The sequence below is a fragment of the Poecilia mexicana genome, unplaced genomic scaffold, assembly GCF_051168715.1.
Source record: "Poecilia mexicana isolate PSO_F unplaced genomic scaffold, ASM5116871v1 scaffold_20, whole genome shotgun sequence".
Classification (NCBI taxonomy): domain Eukaryota; kingdom Metazoa; phylum Chordata; class Actinopteri; order Cyprinodontiformes; family Poeciliidae; genus Poecilia; species Poecilia mexicana.
Genome location: NW_028263389.1, coordinates 14,704,817 through 14,732,716, shown reverse-complemented (window position 1 = coordinate 14,732,716; position 27,900 = coordinate 14,704,817). Strand labels below are relative to the sequence as shown.

The window sequence follows — 27,900 nt, the reverse complement described above, 5'->3', positions numbered from 1 at the left end:
CTGTAAATTACAAGCAACAAGAAAAACTGGACGGCTAATGGACGGAAAATGCAAAAAGAAAAGCGGATTTATTCATATCCGTATTCACTGTCTCCACCCTGTTGGTACGCAGGTCATCAGTAGGACACGAGCCTTCATGTGCTGATCAGGCAAAAAAAGAAAAACAAAAACTGTTCACGTAAGCGGGTACATGTGGGAACGGAAACAAACCTGTACAAATAACAAATACATGACTCATACAAGAGCGGTTTAAAACATATACATATTCACAAAGCCGTAATCATATAATGCTTTCCTCTAATTTATCCCAGCAAGACTAGTCTTCTCAAGATGTCAGACACTGTGTGGAGAATGGTTTTTAGACATAAAACTGAACACAAGTTACAGTGCCTTGCAAACGTTTTCATAGCCCTTCATCTTTTCCATATTTTACCATGTTGCAACCATAAACGTGTGTGTCGTTCATTGGGTTTTCTGTGACAGAGCAACACAAAATACCTGATGCATGCATTTGTTTTCAACTCTTTTCACCCCGGCACCCTTTAATAAAGCCCAGCAAAATCCTCAAAATGCCTCGGAGGTTTGTTGGATGACAATGACCAAACAGCCTTATAAAGACTAATTGATTAGTAGAAAAGGGATGAAACTGTGGAGAACGAAAGGCCATAAAAAATCTGAGTAGTAGAAATGGAGCACTGGTAACTCTGGGGGAGCTGCAGAGATCCAATAGAGCAACTATTAAGTATATCATCTGCAAACTCAGCCTTTATGGAAGAAAAAAAAAAGCCACAAGAAGTCCCGTTTGCATTTTCCCAAAGGCCTTTAAGGGTTTGTGGGAATGTAGGGCTTGTAGGCAAACAGGTGAAAGAAGATGCTCAAGTCAGATGAGAAACACTGAAAAAAATTAACTACGCATCATCCTGAACACTACATCCCCACAGCAAAACATGATGGGAGCAGCATTATGCTATGGGATGTTTTACTAGGCAGGAGAGCTGATCAAAGTCTATGCAGTGGTTACATGCAGGGAAGTCCTGGAGGAAAAACAGAAGACGAAAGAAGACTCGGCTAATCTACCAGCAGAACAAAAACCTCATTGTGGGCGGAGATACAGCAGAAAGCCAGAACAAATCATATCCATGGTTTAGAGTGGCCCAGTCAAAGTCCAAGCCTAAGGATAAATTGAGAATCTGTGGAAAAACTGGAAAATTGATGTTCACAGACACTTAATACAATCAGGCGGAACTTGAACTACTTTGTAAAAAAAATTTTAAAAAATTGGTTGACTGAACTAGGAGAATTGAATACAAATGCATGCATAATTTTTTTTAGATCTGAAATCTTCTTACATTCTTATCCTTCCACTTAATTGATCCTTACTTAGCGATTGCATAAAATGCATAACAGTTCGTTTTAAAAAAAATGGAAAAACTTTGTGGGGTATAAATACTATTGCAAGGCACAGTTACTTAGAAATGACAGAAACTGGAATTTCAACGACCTCCACACGAAAACACTGTTAGCTTTAGGCAAAGATGGTCCCTCCCAGCAGCCTTTGGTGCACCGCAAGCTGCCGTACTGCCTTTTTTTAATACAACACCACTTTCTCTTTGGTGGAAAAATAATAGTTCACGTCATTAAATGACACAGTGGGTTGCCATTGCTCTTGTTTACCGTCATCGGCATTTAAATGTCAGACGCAACACTGATATTCTGTATGGTTCTCAAAACTGATTTAAAAATGTCCTAAAAACAAGGGTTTAAAAGAAAACATCGCACTAAGTCTCACCCTTTCTTTTCTTTTACTTGGCACTCTCACACACGCTGACAGAAACACAATAATCAATCAGTGCATTTCCTTTTTTTTTTTTTTGCCTTCTCTCTTCTATTTAGAGTCTTTTACTCTAAAGCCACCTCAGTGGCGTCGGGTCCGCCGGCGCTGAAACGGACAAACTTTTTGTCCTGGCTCAGCTGAGCTCGAACCCGGCGCTCGACTCGATGGCGTATAGCAGCTTGCTCCTCATCAGGTGTTGGTCGCAGAACTCTGGGAGCTTGAGCAGGTTCATGCAGGTGCTGGCTGTAGGGAGGCGCTCCAGGTCACTTCCACCGTTGTGAATGCAGAAGGCTGGATAAAGCTCCTGTAGGCAAAAAGAAAAAGAAAAATCACTGGCTACATATATTTGAGGGCAGCTGAAGTGTCTCTGGATGTTTCTAATCCCATTCTACAACAATAATATATATATATATATATATTATAACAGCATATTTGAGTTGAATTTGCCTGCTTATCATAGCTGCATTTAGTTACAGTGCTTCATTTAGGTTTGATTAACTATTTATTGCACACGTTGTGATTGTGCATATCTTCCAAACCGTCTTTTCGATCCCAGTGACGTCCGGCGTTAATTAGCCACGCGAGGTGGATGAACGCCTACAGAGCCAGACGGAGAATGAATCAACACGTGTCGGTAATGATCCCAATTTCCAAACCCATCCCGATTAAGCAATAAATGTCAAATTCCACAAGGGATTAAACGTGTAAAGAGCCAAACGAATAAAGCCAAAGTATAAATTTAGAAAATCAGCTTAGCGCTTTGAAAGATGTTGAAGGGGGAGACGGGCTCACGGGTTGACCCTTGGCTGAGACGCTGAGAGGATGGTCGTTTCATGTTGTCCATCTGGCATTTTTTTTTTTTTTTTTTTAAATCAAACCTCGCAGCTGATGAGGCCACTTCATCTGTAAACTGTGACACTGACGGTTTCCATCACGAACAAACTACTCCGCCCTGATTCCATTACGATATTTAACGTTAGACTATATGTCCCACCGGCTATACTTACCCAATTAAATGGCCCTTCAGGGGCTTTGCCGTAATGACCCCATTTTTCTGACAATTACCGTATTAAACTATCATTGCCTATTGAAAAAGTATCATTACCACAACTATCATTTTGAGGAGAGGGAAAAAATAAAAAGACAGCTTCCATCATCTTTTTTAAATGGCTTCTCTTGACAGAGCTATTTCTCCTCTAATGAATCCTGGGCAGTTTTCACGACAGCTAATTAAGGCTTTGCTGGCTTGAGCCGAGGGCCAGGTCAGGGGGTCACCCCCCCACAAATTACCACCCTTTAAGTCTCAAGTGAGGCATCTGTGTGGGAGGGGCGGTGTGTCTGAATGCTGGCCAAAGTCAAACTTAGTTAATAAGAAGGGAGGGGAGCATTTAAAGCTTGAAGGATTTAAAGTTTAGTGTTGTCACTCCCAAGTTTAAAGCGACACAAATATTTTCTTGACTAATGGCAGTGAGAAGAAAACTTAATCACAGTCATATTTAATGAATTAGAAGAAGCATTTCAATGAGGCTAATTTGTCAGATTAGAAGGAGCTTTTAAAAATAAAATTTAATCAGGTATTAAACACACTTTTTATTAAGCCCATATTTCTGTCTTGAAAATGTTGTTCACTGGTCTGACATAGTACTGTAACTTTAAATAATGCGTTTTTATTAAATATGTACAGAAAATCACCTTAATTGACAAATTAAGGCTTGAAATCAGTGTGTAATTAATGTGTGCGTTTCACTTAGTGAAGTGAGTTACTGTAATGAATGAACTTTCAATGATATTCTAATTTATGAAATACAAGTACATTACAGTGCTTTGCAAAAGTATTCACACCGCTAATTTAAGCTTTTGTGACAAACACAAGCTGTGTGTCCATCCAACTGTCAACTGAATTTCGAGCAAACCTTTAAAAATGTCACAAGAAAGAAAATGCAAAATTAGGCGCGTTTCCATCTATTGGTTGGGAACAAATTAACGTTGACGTGACACATGGATGTAATAAACAAGACGCACAGGTTGCAAACTTGCTCATCACACATATCAGGAAAATGGAGACTTCTTCCCTGTGAGATGGAGTTTTGACTTTAGAGTTTTAGAGTTTCATGCCTATGTTAAGGCAAAGAACCACCAGCGGATGGGAGTGTTTGTCACATCAGCTCTTATTCTGCAAGTGTGTTTCCATCTCCCCTTCAGGAGACTAACTCGTTTTCGCAGAAGCCAAAAACCACCTCAAGAGAGCATAAAAACTTTTTTTTTTGCTAAACTGACAAAGTTATTTCAAATTCAGCCATTTCCATCAACCCTTTCTAATGTGATACTTCAAAATGTGCATAAAAATGTTTTTTTATTAGAAAATATATTTTTAAAATTATGTATTACTTTCCTTCTTTGCAATTATGCAGTACTCTGTGTTGGTCTATTATATCAATTCCTAATTACACACATTAAAGTTGATTGTAATGAAAGAAAAGTGAAACAAAATTCAAGAGGTATGAATACTTATGGAAGGTACTATAGACTTGCAGCTCCTGGTGGGACAAAGTGTGGCATAAAAACTCTAATAGCCCTGACCAACACTTTCTAGCATTTCACTGTACCTTTCTAAGTGTCCCATAAATCAGGTCAATGAAAAACCTGAATGGCTTCCAATTAGGACATGGTTTTAGATATAATTTGCTGTAATGATTCAAGACTTTTAAAATGATATTCAGAAGCAGACAGACGTAGTTTCGAGGCAATTTATCCTCGTGGCTATAGCTGCTTTCTGCCACGTGACCTAATCGGGGGAAAAAAGGTGAAGAGTTTAACCATCAACCAACTTCAGAATGACAGTATTTGTCCAGCCAAGGTCTCCAGACACACACAGAGCTGCAGACAGACTTCTTCCACAGAGGAAGGTCACGAACTATAACACAATAGCGAACGTGGCGATAAGAGTTCACCGCAGAGACCTTCTCTAAGCACGACTAATAGGAAAATTATCATTATTACGGTTCTTATCAGTCTGGGTATTTTGATAAAGGCACATTAACTGAACTTCTGTCTGGTATGGAAACCTGCTTCAAATAGGAGTAAACGTTGGGATGAAAACGTACAGGAAGTAAAAGAGGAAGTCTGCGTCTGGAAGATTGCTCACCTTAAAGCCTAGCAGCGGAGGTCTGGAGCAGCTGGTGACAAACTTTAACAGTTTGCGCTTTTCTTCATCTGTAAATCCTTCGACCACTTCCCAGAAGATCTGAATAACAGGGTGGTTAGCAGAGTATCCACCTAAAAGAGATTATTGAACAGAAACCACATTACTACCTCATGTTGTCCACGATCAAAGCCTAATTAAAGAAAATAAGTGAGCGTAGATTCATGAAAACTGTACAAATGCAACACATGAGATGTAGATCAGCTTTGGGCCTTAAGGTCCATTAGGAATCCAGAGCCTAATTATACAAAAATAAAGACATGTAAAGACAAAATTTATATTTTGAAAGAGATATCTGAGCATTAGCTAAAAGGTTCCAATAGTATTGTGGAGCTCATTTTTGCAATTAGATAACTTTTTGTACTCATTCCTTCAGTTTTACTTGCAAAACACGTGTGGTTTATCCACACCAATCCAATAATGCAACAAAATAAAACAGAGGGGCTCAATTTAGACCTTTTTGTTAGCTCAGCTGCCAAAGAGTTTTTAAATGTTAATTTCCAAATAAATAAATAAATATCTACGCTTCAAATAAGGGTTCAGCAAAGCTTTTGAAATTAAGCTAACACTTGAGCTCTTCCTATGTAATACCTATGAGATTGCTTTCATAGCTCAACTCCTATTGTTTTGGCAACATTCACCTACATTACTGCATTTTGCAAGTTTTCCTAATATTGTGCAGCACTAATAAGAACCTACCTGAATAGTTTGTGAAGTTTTTCAGATCATCGAGACAAATCGGAACATGAGCCCCAGATATCAGCACCTGTCAGGATGAGGCAGGAAACATGTTTTTTAGATGTACGCTATAAAAATAAAATCTCATCTTTCTTTAGTTCAGTAATTCGGTACCTGGATTTCCTGCTGATCAAACATGCGCAGCCACTCAAGGTTGACCACATTGGCCAGACCCTGTCTGAAGGCCAGGCAGTGAGGCCTGATCTGTTTGTTGAGCCTGTAGTCAGCCACTAAATGGATGTAAGCTATCCGGTTGGCTGTTGTCACTGGGATATCTTTTCCTCCTGGCTTCAGTTCAACCACCTGGAACAGACACAAACGAGGCATTTACGGAGCTGTAGTCATTACCGGGGTTTCTGCGCATTTATGTTGAACTTTCAGGCATGGTTTTCCATAGTTTTCTCAGTTCTTTGTAGTCCATTTGTAAAGTAAAAATACAACAATTCTACAACAAATATTGTTACAGTGCTCAGAATGTAAATACTGAACCTGAAGAAAAGAAAATGAAAGAACAAACAGAAAAAAGGAAACAGGAAAAGAAAAGAAAAATAACTGGTATAATGATGGACGGTAAACAAACTAACATCCAGAGTTATAGATAAATCTCCATGAATTCAAACCTAGCACATCTGTTGCTGAGCTCAGGTTGAAAAATGCTTTAAAAGATATTTGTTCATCAGACCTACAGAAAGCACTAATCAGGACCCCCATGATGCATTCTCAACAAAACAAAAAAACAAAAAAAAAAAAGAACACTAGGCTTCAATGCAGCAATGCTGAGAACACACTGGCATTTAACGTAATGGGGTCCATCTAATCTGTTCATTCCCGTAGTGCTGCAAACTCCACCTTTCAGGAATCCATTTTCTGCCTTTTCTCCCTCCCACCAGATACTGATTATGTGCTAATGTAAGAGAATTACTGCTGTTATCTTGCTTGCTTTGGCTATCTCACAAGGGCAAATGCAGGGCAGACTGCTCCCGGGTGTGCCTAATCTTCCACAAATTGTTTTCCTCCATTGCACTCTATTTGGTGACCAGAAGGGCCACATTGTAACTCTGCTGTTTCAGGTGTTGTTTGAGAAGAGCTAATAAGACACGTTAAGGTCCTGAGCAAACAAGGGCTCCCATGTAAAGATCGGGTCTGAGCACAGCTTTTGGAGAGAGAGAAGGAGACATGCTTAAGAGCTGTTGGCTGCTTCTGTCATGCGTGGCGTGAGATAATTTGTGGAGCGAAAGGCAGGCTGGAACGGTCAACAGAGCTGCTGCGTCCTCTGCACTGCAGCAGGGCTTGGAGCGACAGCGGTGACGTGCTTTATCTCTGTCAGGGCCGAGAAGTGGTGCATCAGGCGGGAAATGAATTATTAACGCCACAAAGAGAAACCAAACAGGAGAAAGAAACAGAGCTGAAAAATAAACACACAAGAGCCGCTTGTCGTACTCGGTCGGTCGAGTTACCTGAGCTTCTCCCAGGTCGTTGTTGACCACAGTGAAGTTGAGACCCAGTTCTTCCACATCGCCCTCGTAGCTCTTGAGGAACAGCAGGTTGCGATACATCTCAGGGTCTAAAGAGGCAAGGTGATGGATGTCCACGTCTGCACTGGTTCCCAGAAGTTTGGACAGGAAGAAGCTGGCAAAGGGCAATTCCACCAGCATGTTCTCGTAGAGAGCCTGAGGAGAAACACCAACGTTAGTAACGAAGCCCTCAAAGGTTTTTCTTATTTTGTCATGTTAAATCCTCAAAACATGATGTTTTTGAGGTCAACACAAAGCAGTGCAAGACTGTGCATGGTTTTCACATTTCTTAAGATAATAATCTCGAAAGTGTGGTGTGTAAATTAATTCCACCTCTCTGAGTTGTATAGAAACACCTTTATAGTGTAATTCTCCAACCTCTGAGGACTTTTCACTTTTAATCCTAAAGGCAATTTGTTGCACCGGATTTTATTTAGGTGCATCAAAATAAAAAGAATTGATAAGCATCAATCATTTTTCTACTCCACAATATTACATTATTTTGAGTTGATCCTTTGCATAAAAAACACCCTTAAATCAGAGGTTTGCATCAGTTGAACTATACGCACAATAGTTTGCGTCAAGCACTGTCCGATAAGAAAACATTCAAACTTCCTGTTGAACACCAAAGTTTTACAGCAGTCAAGCTAAACCGATCGCAGCGTTTGAGATCAAAACAGAGTCCAATCAATCTTGAACACGGATCTTCGGCTTCTTCCTCCCTCGATTCAAACTTTATAAATGTCGATTCTCACCTTGACCCTAAATGCAATTAAGAAGTGCAACCGGGCAGGTGACTCATAAAACCTCTAAGCTAATGTACTGGAATAGTAGAAAAAGAGCCTATTGGAGACATTAAAATATACAGGTCCTTATAAATGATAGCGCTAAAAACCCTGACTGCATCAGCTAAATGGATTATAAATCTAGAGGATTTCCATAATGCATGCATCTTAAACACACACAAATGCATAAATCACAGCTATTTTCTAAACACAGGTTAACTGCGCAACTTCAAACATTGTCTATTTTTTATGCAAAATAATCCACTTAGTGTTACTCTCGTGGCCGGTACTAATTTCAGACCATATGCGCTGCGTGGCCCCTTGAAACCTATCAATAACACTTGTGCCGGGAAGAGGCAGCAATAAGTATATGGAGAAAACTTGTAGCCTTATTTTTTCAATGCCACCAGCCTTATTTATGACTGTTTATTGCCAGAAATTGTGCCAAAATGACTCGGGTTGGAAAGAATTAATTATTATGGCCCGGAGCCTTTTAATATAAGTGAGTGCAGTGGCAACGCAATTAAAGCAGATCGTGGCACCATCAGGTGGAATAAATGCCAGCGGCATTGCAGGTGCGTTCTGTTAGCTGCCAAATAAATTCCTTAATTTACAACATTATGAATCAATAAAATTATAATGCCTTTCACACGCATCTTTATCAATCAGAGCAGCAACGCTTTCACGCGTCTGCAGAGAGGATGCCGGGCTCGGGGAGGATCAGAGCGATTACGAAGTGAGAAGAAGTGCCGCTGATGAGGGCGGAGGTTTGGCGGTAATGAGACGGGGAGAATCTCTCACGGCTCGCACCAGGACGCATACGAAAAAGAGGAATCTTTAGGCCAAAGCCAGAAATGCAAAGCAACCCTCTGTGTATGTTTTCAATGTGTGTAGCTTAAATCTTTCAGCTTGTCAGCGGGGTGGACAAGTGAGGAAGAGGGATGATGGCCGGCCTCTATTCTGATGCTCAATCCCATTTCAGTGAGTACCCCCAGACAAGCCACTCCCGCCTGTAATACATCACCTCCACAACAATGGCACGCCTCGGACATTAATTAAGAATATTAATCTCCTGTGTCCTTTGAGCCGCAATGTGCACCGCGCGCGCTGCGGCAGCGGTGATGCAATTCCAATCCATATAAACGGCTCGCCTTTCATCCAGGCAATAACGGGCACTAAACAAATATCAATACGCCTCTCAAATGGCCACTCAAACGTCCATTTTTATGGAGAAAGAGGAACTTAAAGGTAGGGTTAATTGAAAGTCAAATTCAAATTAATTTCCCTCAGCCTAATTGCCCCGACCATTAGCTACAGAGAGCACAGCGCGATAGATGCAGGAACTGTGGGAGCAGATTGATTGCTTCTCACTCCAACAGAACACAGAGAAGAAAAGGAAACAAGAAGAGGAGGAGCAGGAGTTACGGCGCTCCGGTAAGTGGACCACACCGTCCGAGACTGTTTAAGAGAGAAGAGCCCTGGATGTTCCTGACTGTAAAACAGATCAAAATGCTATTACCACATGCTTTGAACGCTTATTTATGTCCCGTCTTTGTGAGGCCGTTGATTTAATGCTGGCCAAATGCAGTCGCTACACAAACAAGAGGTAGGAATCATCCGCTAATGGAAGCCCTAATTGAGAGGCGACCGCTTGTCATGAGGTAATTCCTCTTCGTGTTGAGATGATAGCTCCCTCATGAGGAAGGCATCTTGATAAACAATCATCACCACTTGCATTAGGGATGATTTAAAAACATTAGGCTCTAATAAACAGCTGCATCAGAGGAGTAAAGGAGCAGGCAGACGTCATCTAACTGCATAGTTAAATTCCAACTGGATCCACTAAACCTAATTTTATTCAAGAGTTTAAGAAATGTAAGCTTTTGGAACAAATAAAGTCTAATTTTATACAAAAATACTGCATGATCTTTACATTGTCACATGTAATGAAGAGATCCACTGATCATAATTTTGTCAAGTCTATCTGAACAGCACATTTCAGCTGCCAGGGAATTCAAAAACGTAAATATTTCCAAATCCATGTTAGAGATTCTTTTTTTAGCCTTAGTATGATAAAATATTGCTCTCTTTAGCATCACATTTTCCTTTTAAATTGTTTCTTACATCACTGTGCTTCTTCTAACTTAATTATACATTTTCTCGCTTACACCAAAATAGCCAACATTGATCCTTCTTTCCTCGGTAATAACATCCATACTGAAAAGTGAAGTAGTTGGCGTTTCCTGACAGTGGCCAACTGCATTCACTGGTCAGATTCTTGAGTTTCTATCCGGCCACCTTTAATCTGACACACTCACCTTTCCAAGGATCCTGCCCAGGAAGTAGTAGTGTCTTGTGAAGGAGTCGCCCACCAGCATCTCTGCAGCAGGATTCGGATACAACAAACCCTCGTTGGTGGTTTTGAAAAAGCCCTGGTTGGGATTGAAGCCCGATTTGAGAAGCTCGTTGAGGAACTCGCGAAAGATGCCGCCTCCGTCGATGCCTGCCTCATCCAGACCGTGAGCGTTGAGAAGGTGGACTCGAATCCTCTTCTTAAGGTCCGGTTCTGATTGAGTAACAAGTCAAAAGAAAACGAAGAAAAAGAAGGATTTACAAAAATATATTTTAACAACTAATTTATGACTGTCACTCTTGAGCCTTTTAAAACATATTTTGTACTTAATTTACTCTTTCATTTGTTTAAAAGCAATTTCTAGCAGGGACATTAGCAATCTGGCTATTTACCTTCCGAGCTTATTGTGGTTATAGTTATTTTTTTTCTAAATAGACCTCAGGATCAGGAAAACTCAACTGATTTTAAAGCTGCTGTTTGTATAGTTGTAATGTGTTAAGTTAAATAACTTTTCAAAAGCACAAAATTTAAATTATTAAATGTTGCTTTTTGTCATTTAAATTGTTTTTAATTGCTAGAATGTTTCCATTCCTCTTACAAACCTTACTGCTTTTCATTGTAATTTTAATGAAAAGACCCAAACACAGCAGGGAGCACAAACTGTGAGGTAGAAGAAAATTATACTTTGTTCACAAATTTTTCACCCAAATAAAAACCTGAGAACCTTTTGGATTATATGCAAAACAATGTGAGTGACCGCGTACCTTATGATCTCCACATCAACCGGTAGGAATATTTAGTTGAAGGATAAAGTTTAAGGCTTTCCCAAGGCACGGTGAGCATTTTGAAAACATCACAACAAAAGAAGAAAAGGCTTTTTGTTTAACAAACATTATTTACAAGACTTGCTCATCCTGACCTACGGAATATTCAGATCAATTCTATACGAGGTTGTCTTCCAGAATAATAAATGTAGAGCGATAAATCAGAGCAGCTTTAACTTATAGACACACAAATGATATAGATCATGTCTTCAACCCAGGTCGCCTACTACTCTTTTTAATCAGAGTGCCCCCATCATCCAAGTACCCTTTCAAACTCAAACACAAAAGAGGTGACTTAAAATAATTGATTCGGCTTTTATGTCATCCATTATAATAATCAGAATCACAATTATGCTTTACTGAAATTCAATATGCTGCCCGAGGATGGAGGTAACCTTCATCTTCTATGCAAAATCTAACCCTTGTCCTTAATATCGGAGTTTTATATAGCTTAACAAGAGTTTCAGTGGCAGCATGGGCATCTAGTAAACCATCTCAGTCTTATGGTGTTCGTCATCACGGCATAAATGAAAAAAATAAATAAATTATGGAGCGGTTACAGAACGGTTTTCCAGACGTGTGCACGGACTTTTTAAGTCCACCGCAACTGGCAGTGCTTTTACTGAAATGACTTCGACGCTCGCCTCACCGTTTTCTGGGGAGAGTTTATCGTAGGCGTCTTCGTAGATGTAGTTGCGTCTGATGGTGACATTGATGCCGTCGGGGAACGGCCCATCCCCCTGCACGTCACGTTTGTCCACAGAGATCAACCTCTGGAAGATCTGGAGGGAGGACGTACATCCAGCGATGGAGTTGGTAACAAACTACTTTCAGCTGAAATCAATGCAAGCTAAATACAGTTTTATCTATGATCATTATATTGATAGGTGAAGAGGTTTATATTAGCAAAAACTTTTTCTTTAACTGTAACCCATTTATACATCACAAAATAAAAGAAAAAAAAAAGGATATTTGAGAGGTTTATTTAACTTCACACCTAGTTATTTAACTTTGATACAAGATATAGCTGGTTGATGGACACAGCAAAGGGGTAAGTTGCAAGTAACAATAAAATGACAAACCTTATATTAGACATTAATTTATTATGTATTGATATGACATACTGCACATTGTTTTGACACCAGCAGCATCATGCCTGTTTATGTCAGTGCTGTATGGTAGCTTTTAGCTCCTTGAGGACATAGCCGTACTGCGTGCTTCAAATAGTTTTATTACATAAACAAATTAGCTGTTCTTGTCTTGGGGAACACATGGTCCAAATGATGTTCTTGGCGCTGGTGTTAGCTAGCTCGTTAACTATGATGAGCCCTTAAGGTAGCATTTTCTGGTTCAAACATGTTAGGCTGGATGGATGGATGAGTCTTCTGTTGACATTTTTTGTGAAGTGCCTCAGTTGCATTTAAAGAGACGGAACCAAAACAAGTTGCTCTCAGTCGCACCTCAGGACTGGGATAAAAGATGCGCCAAAGGAGATAACGATAACGAGGGATTCAGACTAAAGCATTGTACTTCCACTTTATACAGACCGCAACTGAATGATCTAAATATGGAAAGGAAGGATTTAAAAGCATGAAATTAACATTTATATGAACAGGAGAGTTAGTACTGAAACTCTGAGCTTTTTAAGACATTCCACAAAACCTTTAAAGGGGTAAATTCATAACGGTAAAACCAAAAAAGGATAAATTCGAATGTTTGATTATGATTCAACTCTTAGGCTTGTGTTGCAGTTTTGTGTAGTGGTGGGATACCTTGACTCGCTCCTCAAATGGAACAACAAAAGGCAACTCTGTGAGGATGGCCAGGTGTCTCTCTTCAGACACAGAGAGCTGCGGAGGCTCAAAACCAACTGCAGAAATAAACACATGCACATCTTCTTTATCAGGACTCGGAGTAGAAAATATCTTTTCAGTCTTTTTTTTAATAAATATTTCAAGACACATGCAGGTAAACTTAAAAGTATTCATAACACAAAGAACTTCAGGTCTAGAAAGCCGGTCAATAACCCAACTAAATCTCGTTTTATGTATTTTCTGTAACTGTGTGCATGAGCTAAATGAGGACTGCACTTTTCTGTCTTTTTTTGATTTTCTAAACCCATCTAAGTTAATGTTTGATTAAATTCAAAGGTTCAAAGGAGGGGAAAAACAGCCCCAATTGCTAAACTGCTCTTTACCCTGGTCGTTCAAATGCAGCTCAATTATTCTGCCAAATTAGTCAACCTGATCTGCATTCTCCCATCAGGTTTCCATCTTTGAGGAAAAATATGGCCTCCGAGTGGTCAATACGTACCTCATTTATCAGCGCTGGGCCTGTCCATTTAAGGAAATGAGAAAAGGCCAGACAAACACATGCACCAGATGTGGCTGAGTTCATCAGGTACTTTCACGCTAATTGAATTTATCTCATACAGGCTCTGAGTGGCATTAGGGAGATCATACACACATTGTTATCTGCCTGTTTTCACACTATATGTCAGAGAAAAGCGCTGTAGTTAAAAGTGGGCCTAATGAGCCCTGCGTGCATCCGTGTTTCCATCTGAGTGTGGCTAAATGAGAGGACCAGCTTGATTTGTGTTGGCAAACATAGAGGAAGAAATCACTGATTGCGTGGGCAGGCGAGAGGACCCTAACATCACATAATTATAAACTGCTTAAATGAAATACTTAATGATTCGAATGAGATTAAAAAAGGTTGACGACACAATTGTAACATAAGCTTTGAGTAAGTAGGGACACAAAGTATGGTTTGAGTTCTGTACTCAGAACATCTACAAACAGTTTTTTTGGGGTTTTTTTTGTGGAATCCATCTTATACATTTATATCAAATTAAAAAGTAGCCTATATTACCATCAAGCGTAGACTGAAGAGGCCCAATGCGCCCCATCCTTCTTGTTCTCCACACGTGTCTTGCTGATGGGACATAAAGCTGGGTGACCTACACAGAAATGAAGATGAAGATCATTTTGTGTTGAAGATGAAGAACCATAGTTGCTTTAAGGTTTCAAAGATTACAAGTTTTTCAACATTTTGAGTTTCAAAACTTCCCTAGACTCAAATTTCTAAAAAAAAAAAAAAAAAACTATTCCTTTTTTGTCTTAAAATTTGAGTGAAATTGCAATAGACAGAACAATGTGGTAAACTATTTATCCATATTCTGCTCAGTTTCTCTCAGGTAGACTGTGTGGATAACTCACCTATGACAGAAGACACTTGTAAAAGCACCTAAAGCATACTGCTAATTTTAACAAAATATATATTTTAGTACTTAACCTGCAATTTTTTAAAATGCACTCTATACTTTTTTTTAATTTGTTAATCTAAAAGATATTTGAGACGGAAATCAGAGCTAAAGTTAAAGTGCTATGATGCAGGTGGAGCACCTTATCGGCCCGGATGTTGACCTCCTCAGACAGCCAGTGACCCACCGGACAGAAAGGTCGTCTGATGTCACGAGCTTTCAGCATCTTCACCAAGTTAGTGATGACCTGTGTTGTAGATCAAAAAAAAAAAGTCACATTAGCATCTTTCACTAAAACAAATATATTCATAATAGTTGAAAACAAAGTGTCCAGTGAAGCCTTTTTTTTTTCTTTTAAATGTCTCTTGAACAGGATGAAGTGCTTCATCGTAGAGGGGGAAAAAAGCAATTTGAGAAGTCAGCCATTAGTGCACCATTTATGGGGAGTATAAAAGAAAAACGACCTGTGCCGTCCCTCAATGTCCAGCCTTGTTAATTACCAGCGAGGTCTGCTGACATCAGCCATCGGACAGAGAACGCCAAGGCTTTACAGCTCCATGTGCTTTGAGTACAAGAGTGGCCGTCTAACGGGACGTTAAAAAGAAGTTAGCTGGCTTTGATGTAATGTTGATGGTTGGTATCAGGAGTTTCTATAAATTATATTGCCACTTTAAAAAAAAAAAATCAGAAAAAGGTTTTTATACCGTTACATAATGGACACAAGCGAAGATCAAGTTCTTAGAGCTATAACAAAAAAAACAAGACTTTCTCATTCAATTATAATAGGCTTCCTTGTTGCTATTGCGAAAAACACATTCAGACACATTTGAATAATGTCACGTATGTCATTGACGCAATAACACTCAAAGCCCGGTCCATTTCCATATGATACCCCAGTTGGATTAGCTCAATCGAAACCCTCCTCTCTGAGGCGTGTCATTTTCATAGAGCGACAATCAATCCCGGCCAATCACCAGGAGGCAACCAGAGTCCGCAATAATGGCGAGTGCAAAATGCTGTAAAAGGTGCGTGGAGATGGGCTCGGAGCAGACCCACCCCCTGACTCTGGGAATGAATAAGCATTCCTTAATTAGCCCATCGGGTTAAGTGCAAACCTTAATGGGCCTTTCCCAAACTCCTCCGTGACATCGCTCTCCAAACATGGCCAAGAAGAAAGTTCCATTAGCAATATTAATACAAGCTTAGTTGATCATTTTCATTCAATTAACTTCTTTCAATTAAATAGATAGCTCGACAATGGGGGCGATAAAAGATGGAGAGGGACGGCTGATGACACGAACCAAACATTAACGTGTTAGGGGTCAGCGGCGTTAAACCAACTGTAAATCCCACTGTTCAATTTGGAAAATGCATTTTCCCTGCTCCTCACTTCTTTAATGGGTCGTTTTAGCTGACAAGAGGCCTTTGAACTGATCTTTTATGAAAACTCCCTCGACGTGCTATTGGAGTATTTGCCACCTCCTTCTAAATGCTTGTGTTCACTTCTAACAGCCAAGAACAAAAGTGACTTAAGGCCCATTTCCTTGAATAAACAGAAGAAAGAAAAACGAAAGAAGGCCTTGAATGAGAGGAATGAAGTCGATCCTGTTTTCAGCCTCATTTCCCCACAGTAAACAACCAGAGCTCGTTGTCTTTGCCCACTCAGGCATATTTTGCCAACTTCCACTAACAGATAATGATCACAGCATCAATGCACATAGAGACTACACAACAATTTAATGACAACAACACACAGATTACGCAGCACACTGTGGAAATAGTGTGTTTAATTAACTAGCAGGATAATCACCTGAAATGTATCCATGGCCACTGGGACCTTTTATTCACCTTGAAACTTAAAGGGAACAACACAAATATTCAATTTCATTTTGAATCTCTGTTCAGGAATAACCCACAAACCAGGAAGGCTGAATTTTGTCAATAACTGAAAACTGAAGGAACATCTCTGACCTGAACAAATTTTATATCACCATGGGATGAGAGGCTGATTACCAAAGTCTGAACTATTCAGGTCGACAGAATTATTCAGTGGAAAAACCAAATCTGGTCAGACGATGACCTAAATGACAAATATTCTATTCTTATGAGTCAGTGTGTGACTTTCAGACTTCATAACACTGTATGAGGTCCTGATCATAGCAGGCTGTATTAGCAGCCTCATGCTGTGGCACTGTTATGCTTTCATATTAAGGCTTTTACAGTGGCCGTCTGTGGCTCAGTGGATAAAGTGATGGATTTGAAATTAGCAGGTTGTGGCAGCTTCATACTGCCACATTTACATATTCCCCTTCTCAAGACACTAAACACTAAGTTGCCTACCAATCTCCGTACTAGTGTATACATGCGTGTGTGACTGGGCGAATGTGGGTGTAGTGCAAAGCACTCTAAGTGGTTGGTGTGACTGGAAAAGCATTACATAAGTTCAGACCATTTACCATTTTTACCATTAAAAAGGGAGACTACCAAGTGACTGAAACTTGGAATTCTTGTTCCAATAGGAAAACAATCCCAAACACACATTGAAGCTAATTTAGAAGTGGATAAAGTGGCCTAATATTAAAGGAGTAGTATGTAACTTTTACAAAAATATGCTTTTAACACATTTCTTAAAACTGTCTCCATGTTTTGACAGTATAAGATAGATGTCCTGTGAAGTCATCAAGCTTTAAAGCCAATAAAGAAACTTGTATTAAAAGCTGTCAAACATAAACTATATTTATACATAAAAAAATCACTTTTAGAAACACTAGGAATTTATAGAATTGACTAAAAAGACAAAGAAAATCTATTTCAGTAAAATGATCAATCAGAATCTGAAGGCATAAAGGATTATTGGTCAGCTTTAATGAATTAACTATATTACATACCTTGAATAGCTGCACCCAGCGCTTCTGCTCGGCCTGGATGCGCCGCTGGACCTCGGTGTTCGTCTTGACGCCCACGCTGCGGAAGGCGGCCATGTACTCCTCCCTGTGCTCTGCTTTAGTCTCGGGGTAGGCCAGCTTGATGATTCCCAGGCATGCGTCTCTCAGGCAGCGGGACAAAGTCACCAGCTCAGACAGAGTGAAGGGCATCATGGAGGACTGCATCTGACCTGCTCAGAAGGAGAACGTGCTCAAAGTCTTCTAACGAGCTTCGACCTCTACAAGCTGTTCAAGCTGCTGTAGACAACTCATTTAGTGAACAAGCGATTACTAGAACAAAAAAAGTAATTTAGTAATAGAGTAACTTTTAACTTTAGTATACAAACTCAAAAACAGGTCATTTGCTGAAAGACCAAAACTCTCAGAGCAGCATTGAAGACAAAACTGTAGAAAAAAAATATATACCTTGCAATTAAGATGACCAACTTAACTTTTCACACTTTGGTACTAGAAGTGTGGTTTTAGCTGCAAATGCATCCATTGTAACAAATAATCAAGTGTTCACTAAAGAAATCCCATGATACTGCATTTGAGGCAATACTAAGGTTTTTTTTTTTCTTTCTTATGCATTGAATTTCTTCTTTTGAAAATACATTTATTTATTTTCATTTTTTTCTGTTATTGAATAATATATGCTTAAGTGGTTTGATGAAAAAAATCTGCATAATGAACCGTTTTTTAAAACAAAATCTGAATAGTCATCAGAATAATCAATCACTAAAATAATCATTAGTTGCAGCCTTAATTTATGGGTATCAGAGTAAAAAGGGCTGAAAGCATACACACACCAGACTTCACTATTTTAGTATTTCCACGATGTGCTACTTTGGTCTATCACAGGGGTCCCCAAACTATCCGGCCCGCCTCCTCATTTGGTCCGGCCCCCTGAACAATACCAGAGAGCATTCAGTGTTTTTTTTCATATATATATGTGGATTTTTCTTCAACCACCAGGGGGGGCTCTTGAGCAGATATGAAACTTAGTTTCCCTCAATGGAATATATACTAGTCAGTACCAGTCACCGTTTCGCTCACGGTTTTTTTCCATTTGCATTCTGGGTAAAAATCTATCTACAAACGCGAATATGTTGTCGGCAGTAATCCCCCCCCCAATCAACAAAACTTTTCTAAGGTTTCTTTCTCGAAAAACTAAGACCAGCCCCTGACCAGAAAAAGGGACAGTCATGTGGCCCTCGCAGGAAAAAGTTTGGGGACCCCTGGCCTATCACATCAAATTTAATAAAATATGTTCTAGGTTTCTCGGGGTATAAATACTTATACACCGCTTTATATGACTTTGGTTGCCATATAAAGGAGAAGTATTAAAAAAATAATTTGGAAACAAACTTGAAGTTGATGTTATTATATTTTCTACAACACCTAACTTAACAGACTTATATGCCCAGTACCTTCCATTTCATGCCCAAAGAACTCGCTGTCATGCACAGAGATAAGCGAGTGACTGAAGAGAGAGCTGAAGAGGTAAAAGAGGGGAATGATCCGGTTCGAATCTTCGAATGACATGGGGGAACCCCGAGAGATCAGCTGGAGCAGCGGCACCATGGAGCTGAGGAGGAAGACACGGAAAAAGCAGAAGCATGATGATACCGTCGACATTACGTGCTCACTAGAGAGCAGAAACAGCCATAGTATCTTACCCGGTAATCATTTTAGTTGTCATGGAGGTTATCAGGTGCCACAGATGCCTCAGGAAACGTGCATTGAAAGCTAAGCTGTACAGGAGTCTGCAGACAATCAACGAATTAATAATAAACAAGATTTAAGACAGAAATGCATTAAAAGGCAGTTCAAATGACACAATCGGGGCAATAAACAATAAAATTACTCTCAGCCTAACGGTCCGCAGCGCTAAGACTGTTAACTTTGCCTCGCTTAGCAGCGGACACAGAGAAAAAATAAAAATAAAAAAGATTGTGACCAAACATTTCAGTTATAGAATCTTCTTGGCCTTTCCCTCCTTTTATGCGTTGCGAGGGGCCAAAAGGAGATTAAATGAGCCATTAAGCTTTATTTAGGCGAGGCACCTTCCATTAGTAAACTAGTTGCTGGCGAGGGTGCCCAGCTCAGGTCATAAACAGCCCCACTGGCTTCCTGCTGGAGCCCCCCCACCCACATTTAACTTAATGGCCAGGGAACCAGGACAATGGAGGATGGAGGAGAAGGAGGAGGGGCACCCTGGTCCTTGCTGTGACCCCTGATGACTAGCATGCTTCCACACTCAGGTTGAATTAGTTGAGAAACACAGAAGGAGCCACATACCTCCATGTTGTTGGACTCAGCAGGCTGAGGCAAGAAGGTGTGAAGGGGTTCTTTGTTCCAGAGTATTTGTTTGCGTATACGCTGGAATTGCTCGGTTTTTCACACCGAGGGTAAGTAAAGGTGACAGTAGAGTGGTAAGTAAGCTAAAAGGCAAAATGAAGCATCCCTAAATATAATAGGCCCTTGTCTAGGAGGGACAGCTGTAAAGACGCTATCCTTTAACACAACGAGGAAGAGAAAACATCCAAATCCTCAATATAAGCCTTTAATTTCCAACCCTTCCGTTTCAATATATCAGAGCTCATTCAGAAATCCTAAATTAGAAATGAACATTAGGGGGCAGACTGTCAGGCGAACCCTCAATAAGGCATGAAAAATGGTTGGTGTCGAGCACAGACCATCTGTCAGTGCAACAAGGCTCAGAAGAGAAGCACAGAGCAGCGCTGGGGGCTCATAACAAGTCAGGCTGGTGTTTGATTGAAATGAGAAACAAAGCACTAAATGCCAGCTGACCTGCTGATTTACAGCCGAGGGGGAAACCGAACCCCTCCCCAATTTCAATCACGGAATGAGGCACTAATAAACAAAGTCAAGGCATCAATAGGGGGTTGCATGTACGTGCGTGCGACGAGCGTCTTGATAAATAATGTCTGGATCGTTTCATTTTTGCTGCGATGAAAAGAAAAACCGTGTCCGATGGTAGGCCGGGGTCGGATCCGAGACCGGGAAACCAGAGCGAGTTTCTGCCTCAATGCAAATTAAATCTTCATCATCAACGTCATTATTTCACATCAACACAAAAATCGCAGCAACCATCTAAAAGTAAATGTGGACTGCTTCCCATCAAAGGGAACCAGTTAGCAGATTGGTGTTATGCTGGGAAATTACACCAAATATCTAACTTTACCAATTAGAGATAAATTACAACACGCTCAGCAGGACAAACAGAAGATCAACTTATTGAGCGTGTTAAAAAGCAGTTCTCCAATTAAAACCAGCAAAGAAAGAGAAATTTAATGAGACATTTTCTATATTTATTACAAAGGAAGTGTGCCGGGCCTACTGCATGCAGCCAGTCTCTCCTTTTTTTGCTGTAAAAGCAGTAAATCAAGACCGGGATGCAATTTGCTCCCCTTAGCCTCTTGTAAAGCTATCCCGTCCACTCCTGCAGCAATTAATCTTCCTCCGTGAGCTAATTATTTTGTTACAGATATCCAATAATGATGGAAGACGAAGGACAGGATTTATGATAAAAGTAGAGAAGAGAGGGAAGCTGTAAAAGAGGACAGGGATTGAAAGAGAAATCCTCAAGAACTCTACAAAAAATTAAAAAAAAAAACCCTAAGTTGAGTGTCCTAAAAGAAGTCTTTTTTGCATTCATCTCTGTGGAACAGCTAAGGCTGAGTCAGACTGGATGGCGAGCCCATGTGAACATCGACTTAGTCTTGCCACATATTCTTAATCTGTGCTTTAACTAGACCACTCTAACTTTAGAACATTCTTTGAGCTGGATAATTAGCACAGACGTTCCCAACACTAATGTCAGCGTTCACAGTTCATATTTCTAAAGTACATTTTCAAAGAAGTTACATGAATGATTAGGGATTCCTAAAACACTTAAAAGTCTAATGGGTTTAATACTAATCTCCACCAATCTGATGGTTGAATAGACTAAATAATAGATTAAAAACAATACATGTCTTTAGTTACATAATTTAGCAGCAAAATAAGTCTTTGAATTGACAATGTTGCTTATTTTCTCAATATATGGTTTTAATAAAGTGAAGTCACTGCAATTAACTCAATTAAATCTTTTCATTAAGCCCCACTACTACTCTTTAGCTGAATATACAGTAAACTAAAATTACCACTGTGATATTTATCTATTCGTCACCAACTCTCCCCATCAGATACAACTCAACTAACAGGTAATGACTCCACTAATGATTAACTCCGCTGGGTTTACTGTCCATGAAGGTGGGTCTAGCTGACTTCCTGTTAGCCAGTGCCTTCCATCCTAAGCCGTCGCTGACATCCATCCCAACCCTAATGTAATTAATGAGGAAAAGAGCTAATTTCCCTCGTCCAGAACGGACGGCTTCCTTGACATCTCTGCCGGTTGTAAATGCCAGTGGGTGCGGACCACTGATAGCTGCTTGTCTAAAATCCCCATTAGCTTCATTGCTGAATGCGGAGCAGCAACACATAAAACAGTTTTCCTCTCAGTCAGGTGGAATCCATGACTGATTGGGGAAATTATTGTAATAAGGTTTAGTGCCTGCTTCACATTATTTAAAAGGGATTAAAAAACATAAATTGAGTGTGTGTTTACATTATGAAAGTCCATTTAGTACTTTGTGAATTTACAGTGGAGGAGACAGACAGATATGTCCGCCATCAGTGCCCTGACTGCTTTTTAAAATCAAAGGCATGTGGTTTAATTGGCCAAAAACTCTCGAGTGTTTCACGATCGCAGTCGAGTAAAGAGCCACCAGAACAACAAAAGAGAGGAAATACAGTAATAAACACCAGACAGAGTGCTAAATCATCCTTTCTGTGGATTTCTACCTGACTTTTGGCACCATGAGTCGATGCTGCACCATGAGCGTGTGACAAATGGATGCCATCATGGTGAAGACCTCCTCGCTGGCCGAGTCCCTCCAAACCAGGTTCAGCAGGGCATTAGTCTGCTGTTTCGTGTCCAGCTTGTGGATGCATTCCTCCGTTATCAGCTGCACAGAAATGCGGCTGTTGTCCTAACAAAGACGTGTGGAAAAAAAAAAAGAGAGACTTATTACCATAACCCATTTTTAACTACAGTTAATGTCCGAATACATTTTTTTTTTTCCAAACTATAACTACAAACATTAATGTATTCCATTCATCGTGGGATTTTATGTGATAGACACTCAATAAAAACCCTGGAAATGCAGTAGTCTGGTCAGAGGACAAACTTTAGCTTTTTGGCCTTCATAAAAGCTTCATTCAAGTGTTTGTATTGTCACCAGTTACATATATATATATATATATATATATATATATATATATATATATATATATATATATATATATATATATATATATATATATATATATATATATCCTTAAAAGTTTGATGACATCACAGAAAAGAAATCATCAGGATTTATTTTGCAGGAGTTTCATCTCACCTTACAAAACCCAAAACACAAATTTGTTTTATTCCCTGAATGAAATAAAACATTCGTTTTAACAAAAAAAAAAAAGTTTTTGTTTTTGTTTTGTTTTTTTAGATAATATGTGTTTTTATGTGTTGGTTGTACCTGCATGGGTGTAGGGTGCATGTCACCATCGTCATCATCCTCTGAATCACTGTTCACTTCCGGCCGGCTGGTGCTTTCCGACACCGGAAGCAGCGGCAGTAGAGCCTGCAGAGCCCGAAGGTAGAGCAGGTGTCCCTCCTCTGACAGCGAGCCTTCGAACATACACCCACCATTACTACGTTGTTTATTGTTTAAGTTTGCGTACTTCACCGACATAAGGAATTAAATATGCACAGGAAAAATGGTCAACTTAATTGTGTCACCTACCTAAGCAGTTCTCTCCTGCAGAGAGGACAAAGTAGAAGAGCCACGGCGCCTGGCTTTGTGCTGCCGAGAAAGAGTCGATGGTGACCTGCAGGGAGCTCAGGAAGGCCTCGAACGGGAACGAGAGACGACGGTCCGACAGCGCCGGGATAAAAAAGTGAAAGATCTGCTCGGTGAACGGCGCAGAGATGAACTCCTCGGTAAACGCCGCAAATACAAACTGCCTGCGAGACAACAGCCAAACATCCCTTTGAATGCAGTGTAGAAAAACGGCAGATCAAACCGGTTTTGGTTATTGGGGTTGTTTCAACACAATTCTGCTTCATTGGCGTTCTAACCAAACAATATCGTCTCTCCAAATAGGAGTGCTTTGTCTAACTTGGTCAATAACATCTGGTGGGGCGAAGCAGAGATAATTAACTACTGGAATCACTGTGTGCACAAGTTTGTCTCCATCCTGCTGTGCCTTTCTTCATAAAAGAAAATAAATTCTCCTGTCGTTATTAGAAAAGTCTTAAACTGAGTGTCAACAGTCTGATATTCAGCTCAAGAATCCAGTGGATCTTTTATGACTTATTGTCAGTGGGTCTCTTATGCAATTACTGCTTTAAGACTGATGGAAGAGCATACAGACACAAAACTTTTATTTGATAGGAAGAAGCAATAAGCCTGCAACCTGAACTTACACGCTTAATTCTCCCGTTGTTTTCTGTAGATATTGTGGGGGCTGCATACCTGGATACCTTTTGAAATGCGTTCAATATCTTTGTTCATAATCATCTGCTTTCCAACTGAGGTAGTTCTTTTACTGTTAACAATCTAAAGCCTAAGTTGCTTTAACTTTATCCAAACAACTTTCAACAAGGGTTTCTTTTCCAACAACGCCCAGTTTTTGAGTTCAGCACATTAAGTAATCCCTGCCTGGTAACTCCCAACTGCTGTTAGCTAGAGTTATGTCTTTTACAGTTTACACCAGACATGTTGTTTACACCAGACATGTAAACAAATGTGAGCAAAAAGCAGAAACACAACTAAAATGGTTGTAAAAAATATTAAAAAAATTCTGTGTACCTTGCGCCTGTTGTGCAGGAGGAGTAAGTAAAGTGCAAAGGTTTGAGGATGTGCTCCAACAGTGTGCTTGCCAGAGGAATAGAGGGAGCATCGCTGTACTCCAGGCTGGAGGGCAGTCTGTGATTTACAAGACTGTACAGCGACTTGTAGTATCCTTAAAAAAAATTTTAAAAAAAGAAACAGAAGAAATTAGGTTGCACGAAAACTACACCAACTACAAATTAAAACAAACTAAATGTTTAGGAAAAGTTTATTGCGCTGCAGTAAATTATGTAATTTTTCTAACCATCTCACAAAAAAACTCAAACTGAAGTCTCAATAATTTGAACGGCCTCAGTCCATGCAAAAAGAGTAATATTAAGGTCCATCTAACAACTTTGTAAATGTTTTAAATGTAAAAATGCATTTTATTTCAATGCACCGCCAGCTCACCTTTTTGTACCATATAGTGCAAAATCTGCTCAAGTAACGAAGCTACATTGTTAGCATCTGGAATAACAAGAAGATAAGTTCTCTCTGAAGAAAAGATTTCTAACATCCGCATGGGAACAGCAACATTTAAACTGTCATCTGGGCAGTTTTGCAGGAGTCTGGGAGAAAAAGAATAAGTATGTAAGTCCATAGAAAGTTTCAGCTTCTTCATGGCAATCAATCAGCATCCTGTGTTTGTGTGTCCAGAACCTTACCTGCAGCAGAATCCCAGGATTCTTTTGATCTGAAATACACACGTCTGTTTCTGGGGACTGTTCAACAGCTTCACGAACTGACTGTTGTGTTTCACCAGGTTCTGGCATAACCATATCTTTACAAACACACAGACAGGCAGATGTTCAACATAACATGGTAATTAAAGAACTATCAAAAAAAAAGCACTGGTAATACTGCATTCTTACCAATCTATGTGCGTCCACACTTTGTCTGTAGAAAAATATAAGTCGTCTCGATAGGAGGCATAGAGTAGAGGCAGCCATGACGTGCTGCGTTCCCTCTGCCTGGGACTGACTGACAGACTCATCAAACTTAGTTCTCTGAAAGGCATACTGAAGGGAAGAAATACAGTAATTGAATGAAAACACTTGTTCGGTGAAGCTAAACATAAAGAAATAAATTGTTCAAAATTTTCCTTATAAAAATCTAAAAAGTAAATACTAAAAATAAAAGTTTGAGTCACTTGAGAAATCATAAATTTAGCCCTGCAAAAACTTAAGAGCAGATCTACAGACTTGCCCCCTTTCGAGGTGATAATTAATTCCAGGTGTTCAGATTCTGTCCTTAGTCTTCTTCTAGTGGAAATATATCCTAAAAAGTCTCCCAAAGGCAATGCACATACGTCATCTTGGTCGGAGGTTCCTTTTAATGGAGAAACAGAAAATCTGATCTCCTTTAAGGGCAGTTGACCATCAGCTGAATACGGACATGGCCCCTTTGTCTCAGCAGATCAATGAGTATGATGTGTGAGGAAAAGGTTATTTGTGGGCACGTCTTTACTGTACAACGATGATTTGAAACAGATTGCAGATAAATGGCTTATTCAGCTCAGTTTTCTGGCCAGAAAAAAAAGGCCAACTGAACATTTATATCACAGTACATGGTGTGAAATCAACCTCTTAAGCTCATGTTTTGCTCTTATTACCACTCATGAATCAGACTATAATCCTTCAGGGAGCAACTCACTTCCAGCTCAAAATGGACAAAACCTGCTAACACCTCGAAACATTCATATTTGCAACTATTTCTCCAGCAGAAAGACATCGGAATCAACATAACATAATATGTTCCTAAAGTGAATAAAGAAAATCTGTTGATGTGGAGGAGGCAGACATACCTGTTGCTTTAGGTCTTGGTAGCCACGTATGTAGGACTGAATGATGATTGCGTTTTTCAGCCTTTTTCTTTCTTCCTAAAGCAGAAAAAAGAAGCAAAGCTTAAAAATAACACAACCATAATTCAACGGATGAAACGTTAGTATTATAATACTTATTTGAACAAATATAAAGTGACAGAACAGACAAATATGAGGATCCATTATTAGCTAAAAAGTTAGGAATTAACGAGTTGCCAACATGAACTGTTTAAATGAGTCAAAGTTTTCATAAGAAATGTAAAGTTAAACTGTTACTTGAAGTGTCACAAAAAGTGTCAAGTATGACAGGCAGCGGAAATAACACTTTCTGGACCAATTACACATTAAATTTGTTAGAAATTTTCTGGAAAAATTCAACACAGTGATCGCTGTTTTTAAAAGTCTAAATCAAACAATACAAGCGTTAATGTAAGAAGTTACTTTCCATTTATTGTTGAATGTTTCTGGCGTAGCAACACACTGCACTGTCTGGTGACACATATTTGAATGAGGATTTTATAATGTTGAGATCTGTTTTTAAACCATAAATTGTGAGATGAACCTAAAATAATCTCTACTTTTTTCAAAATAAGTATCAGTGTTGGAATATTGCCACACATATATTTTTCTAACACACTACATCCTGGATTAAAAAGATCTTAATGTTTGGTTCTCTCATATATGTCATAAAAGATTACCTCTCTTTTCCGTCTTTCTTCTTGTGTACGATGCAACAAGGAGGCTTTTTCTTCCTGAGGCAAGATAAGTTAAACAATATAAAGGTAGTGTTTTATTACTGGTCTATTTTTCTGCAAAAAGCACTATAGCGTGAGTTTTGTTTTTGAGCAAATGTCTCCACGTTGTATTGATGCTTACCTTTTTACTCGCTCCTCCCAATGACACCTTGGGTCGTGTTTTGAAATCTCCCTCAAAGCTGAACATTGTTAGATGTTTCCCAATGACTGATTCAGACTTTCTGATGAATTTCTAAAAGAGAAAACGAAACCAGGTCAGATTGAAATGCATCAAAACTTCTCTGACGACCCTGGACTAGGGCTCTAATTTCGAAACAACCTTGTTTCATTGCACGTAAAGCCTTCACACAGCTACCGTTTTAATTCATGTGCTCAGTCAATTACTTTAGTTATCAAAGAAATAGTTAGCAGTCTGACTTCACCTAGTTTCTCAAAGTGACAGTCTCAATTTGGCAGCAACAATAGTTAGCTAACTTAGCTACTGTAGCTCATGACTCAGCAGCTGTCAGGGTTTTTTAAGGGGGTGTATGACTTACGATACAACGTGTGAACCGAAACAATGCCAATATACAACAAATAATGATCAAACACAACAATATACAATAATATCCGTGTATTTAGCCTGATTTTGTTCGCGTTAGCACTGAAGCTAACTAGCCACCGGCTAAGAAGTCAGAGAGGCTAACTTTACGTGGGGATTCTTTCTACCCCCATGTTCTGTTTGACATCATTTAAATTTCAAAATAGACACCAAGAAACACCATATCTACAATCAATAACCTTCTTACCTTTAACTTGTAAAATACGAAGTACAACTGAAACACTGACACTGAGAAAGCCAATTGTCAAGTCTTCTTTTCCTCCACTCTGGAAATCATCACAACACAGAAACAGTTAACTTCTTCCGGTTCCTGCAAATCCCAAGCAG

General features: G+C 39.5%; 2 protein-coding genes across 2 annotated transcripts in view; one reads left to right on the top strand and one right to left on the bottom strand.

Annotated features, from left to right (window-relative positions):
* LOC148153410 (uncharacterized) overlaps positions 1-27,900 on the top strand; it is a 440,640-nt gene that overhangs the window by 153,998 nt on the left and 258,742 nt on the right. The gene's annotated exons all lie outside the window — the stretch shown is intronic.
* On the bottom strand, positions 50-27,900 carry ube3c (ubiquitin protein ligase E3C). The gene is made up of 24 exons (XM_014998707.2): positions 27,761-27,900; positions 27,094-27,204; positions 26,916-26,969; positions 26,200-26,274; positions 25,268-25,414; positions 25,061-25,176; positions 24,807-24,964; positions 24,375-24,528; positions 23,307-23,527; positions 23,040-23,191; positions 22,306-22,493; positions 19,116-19,202; positions 18,867-19,024; positions 17,401-17,627; positions 14,655-14,759; positions 14,122-14,209; positions 13,023-13,120; positions 11,900-12,032; positions 10,392-10,639; positions 7,232-7,444; positions 5,889-6,077; positions 5,736-5,802; positions 4,980-5,110; positions 50-2,138 (listed from the first exon to the last, which is right to left on the bottom strand). Exons 2-24 carry the CDS (start codon positions 27,157-27,159, stop codon positions 1,968-1,970), a joined length of 3,246 nt encoding a protein of 1,081 aa, XP_014854193.2. The 5' UTR covers positions 27,160-27,204; positions 27,761-27,900; the 3' UTR covers positions 50-1,967.